Raw genomic sequence first — 4,159 nt, forward strand, 5'->3', positions numbered from 1 at the left:
CCACTTCACCTAGAATGTCTAAGATTTGATGAAACTGAATGTGAAATACATCGTTTATTGCTTCCTTCACATTTCACACCTGTGCCCAAACATCCGCTCTGAATTTGGTGATGAGGGGGAGAAAGGGGTATCTGCAGATGGGGAACTTGCAGGTCTCTCTGCGTTGTGCCATTCAATACCGAGATACAAGTTCGTTGTGAATTCCAGCACGATTGCGACGGATAGACAAAACTAAATATAATGCGCAGCAAACCACATTTCATTGTTCCTTATTTGAAACCTAACCCCTTGCACAAGCGACTACTTTAAGAATGATAGACAATGCTACATTCGATGCACGAAAGTAAGAATGGCTTCATTATGTATTGGTGGAACTTGTGTAATCACCTCTTGTCTGCTGTTGCAGGCATGCGAAAACCGACATTTGAGGCAACTTACAACTAAGACATTGAGATATTGGACATAGTGCTACACGAACCTGAGGTGGTGGAGGGGAAGTTCGGTGGTTCCGAGGTCTTAATGAAAACTGGCACTTCCGGTGTACAAACTACGTGGCGATCAGTGGCCAACCTGACTGCTGACGTGCGAAAATATGAATTGGAGGGAGTAGAAACATCCACGACATATACAGTCACAGTGCGTGGACGCATGCTGCCCAACAGTTTCAGCGACATGGCTGACCCGCTGGTATTTGAGACAATGAATGCAGGTCTGTCCTCTTGTCACTCGCCACCACTCTACTTGTAAGCACTTGGTAGTTGCTTTGCACTCCTTCACTTCTATGCTGGCTACTCCACACCAATCGCCCTTTTCATGAAAATGCACGAGGATCCATCACCCTCTCAACACTACTGACCAATAGGCTCACTCTCCTTTGTGTAGATCTCAGCCTTCCCCAGAATGTAAAACTGGAAGCCGTCGAGCCTTACACAGTGCGGATGACATGGGATGTGCCAAAGAAGGTCTACGGCCTCATCACTGGCCACATCATCGAATGATATCTGAATGGCGTGCTGCAGGAAAATATCAAGCTCGCCTCACTCAATTTCCACGAATTCACCAATTTAACGCCGGGACAATCCATTACCGTTTCCATTTGTGCGCACAATCAACCGGATGCTTTGGTGAAATTTGATTACATCGGTGCCCGCAGTGATTTCCTGCAATTCACCATACCACCAACAATGCAAGGTGAGTGCTTCCTACTTATTTTCTAAAAAGCTGTGACATGTCTTACAACGGATCAGTGTAACAGGGAATTTGAGATGTATAGAAGGTGTCAAGCATATAAACGTATCACTTCATCTACAAACCATGGACACAGATGCATTTGCCCTCCTTCCCAATGAGGGTTGATGCATGGAATGCGAATCACTTGGTTTTCGAGTGGCTGTCCATGTCAGAGCACCTCTCGTCCACTGTTACAGGCATGCGAAAGCCAGCATTTGAAGCAACGTACTACTAAGACATTGGCGATTTGCGCGTAGTGATGCACAATCCTGAGGGCGTCATTAGAGAGTTTGGTGGCTTTGAAATTGTAACGAAGAATGGCCCTCCCAACCCACTAAATGCCTGGCAATCCGTGGCCAACCTCACTGCTAATCAGCGGGACTACCAAATAGGCGGATTTCTTCCCCTACTTACGTATACAGTCACGGCGCGTGGACGCGTATCGCCCGACATTTTCAGCGTGATGGCTGACCCATTAGTGTTTGAAGTAACACATGCAGGTCTGTCCACTCTCCAATTACTGCCAGTACACTTACATGCAATCAGCAGATGCTTCTCTTTCATTCCACTTCATGCTTGACATTTTTGCCTTCATGGATATCCACAAGGGGAAAGTGGGAAAAACGTGGGCATGCACGAGGGCTCCTCTCCCACACAACAGCAATGATGTCGAATCTGCTCATTCTTACCCTGTAGGTCTTAGTGTTCCCCGAATGTGAAACTTGATGCAATCGACTCATTCACGGTGCTCCTGACATGGGATTCGCCAGCCCCATCCAACGACTGCATTACCGGCTACAACATTGAATGGCTTCTCGATAACAGGAAGCAGAGGAGTATCCACCTCCCCTCAGGCCATTCCTACACCTTCACGGATTTGAAGCCGGGACAAACCATTTCTGCCTCCATTTCTGCTCACTGTCAAGTGTCGACGTCGGTGAAATTGGAGTACATCGGTTCCTTCAGTGAATCCAAGGCAGTAACTACACCACTTTGGGATGTTAGTTCTGTCACGCTTTTTATCAAGGCAGTGTTGTGATTTGAAAGTAGTTGGTGTTAAGAGTGAGCAACTGAACTCGATATGATGAGCCAGATATTAGGCTTTATAGTCTCCTAGTGAAGGCTTTGACGACTGTTCGTTTATTCCACCTCTTACAGAATGCGCGCAGGGGAATAACTTTCTTTTGGAGTAATTGTTCTTGTCTAAACACCCCTTGTCTACTCTTACAGGCATGCGAAAACCGACATTTGAAGCAACTTACCACGAAGACATTCGCGATTTGTGCATAGTGGTGCACGATCCTGAGGACGTCGTGGGAGAGTTTGGTGGCTTTGAAATTCTAACGAAGACTGGCCCTCCCGACTCACCGAATGCCTGGAAATCCGCGGCCAAACTCACTGCTGGCGCGCAGGAATACCGAATGGAGAAGCTACTTCCCCTGCTTACGTATTCAGTCACAGTGCGTGGACACGTATTGCCCCACAGTTTCAGCGTGATGGCCGACCCACTGGTGTTTGAAGTAATACACGCAGGTCTGTCTCCTTTCCAACTGCTGCTAGTACGCCTGCGTGCAGCCAGTAGCTGCCTTTGTCTTCATTCTAATTTATGCCGCACTTGATCACATCCATCCTCATTCACATGGGAATACACGAGGATTCATCTTACGCTTGACAACTTCAACATATATTTGCACTCTACTTCTTGCAGATCTTATTGTTCCGCAGAACGTGAAACTGGAAGCAGTCAACCCCAACGCAGTGCTCATGACATGGGGTGCCCCGGTTAGTTCCAACGGTCACCTCACTGGCTACACCATTGAATGGGGTGATGATATGAGCAGACAGGAGCGTACCCACCGCCCCCCAGTTCATTTTCATGTTTTCACCCAACTGCAACACGGACAAACCATTTTTGCATCTGTTTGTACAAACACTCAACCGTCGGCTTCTGTGAAATTTGAATACATCGGCTTCTTCAGTGAAATCAAGACCGTGTCCACACAGCATCTTCAAGAATGTTAGTCTTTTTCATCAATTTTGTGTAGAGTATGCTGTGATGCAATACTGATTTATGCAAAGTAGAAGTGGATGGAATCCACAGTGCACAAAATAGTTACATTTATGTTCTAGTATACGAACCATAAACAGATGCTTTCGTCTTTCTGCGTACCAAACGACATGCCGAAATAGATGGGGGAAATGCAAATTTCCTTGTTTTGCAACGTTTGCACTTGCCTATGCACCTCTTACCTTCTGTTACAGTCACACAGAAACCGGTGTTTGCGGCTACTTACCACGAAGAAATTGAAGAATTGGACATTGTGGTACACGGTCCCAAAGGTGTTTAAGGCATATTCACTGGTTTTGAGATCTTAATGGCGACTGGTGGTTCGCACTTGCAAAGCTTGTGGCAGTCAGTGGCCAACCTTACTGCTGAGGAGCGGGAATATCAACTTGTGGGACTGCACCCTTCAAAGGAATATGCAGTCACAGTGAGTGGACATGTGACACCGACGCCCAACGATTTCAGCGTGCTGGCTGATCCATTGGTATTTAGAGTGATTCAAGCAGGTCTGTCTTCTTTTCAGCCTTCTCTAATCTACTTGCATGCAATCAGTAGCGGCTCCTTCTTTCATTCACCTTTGCGCTGAACTTTTCATGCACATCATCATCATTGTTATGAGCATAGTTAGGGGAACACGTGGAGGTGTGAGATGACCGGCGATTTATCTGCCTACCATCAAAACTGACCAATTTCATCCTCCTGTGCTGTGTAGATCTCAGTGTTCCACAAGATGTACAACTTGAAGCAATCGACCACCACACGGTGAAGATGACATGGCAACTGCCAACTGAACCACACGGCCTCGTTACCGGGTACACTATCGAATGGAACCTCGATTCTACAAAAGAGGGTGATATCAAGCTT

At 46.6% G+C, this 4,159-nt stretch overlaps 1 protein-coding gene across 1 annotated transcript; it reads left to right on the forward strand. All coding sequences in view use genetic code 11, as the record gives it.

Moving 5' to 3' along the window:
• Window positions 1–519: 519 nt before the first annotated feature.
• EGR_07426 (Oncosphere antigen A) lies at window positions 520–3,881 on the forward strand (the record flags this gene model as incomplete). Its single annotated transcript, XM_024496675.1, has 10 exons — window positions 520–709; window positions 883–962; window positions 1,020–1,191; window positions 1,488–1,690; window positions 1,934–2,195; window positions 2,461–2,763; window positions 2,939–3,247; window positions 3,493–3,554; window positions 3,600–3,779; window positions 3,819–3,881. The coding sequence occupies 10 exons, from the start codon at window positions 520–522 to the stop codon at window positions 3,879–3,881; spliced, it is 1,824 nt and encodes a 607-aa protein (XP_024348881.1).
• Between the last annotated feature and the right edge of the window lie 278 nt (window positions 3,882–4,159).

The sequence above is a fragment of the Echinococcus granulosus genome, assembly GCF_000524195.1.
Source record: "Echinococcus granulosus chromosome Unknown EG_S00077, whole genome shotgun sequence".
Classification (NCBI taxonomy): Eukaryota; Metazoa; Platyhelminthes; class Cestoda; order Cyclophyllidea; family Taeniidae; genus Echinococcus; species Echinococcus granulosus.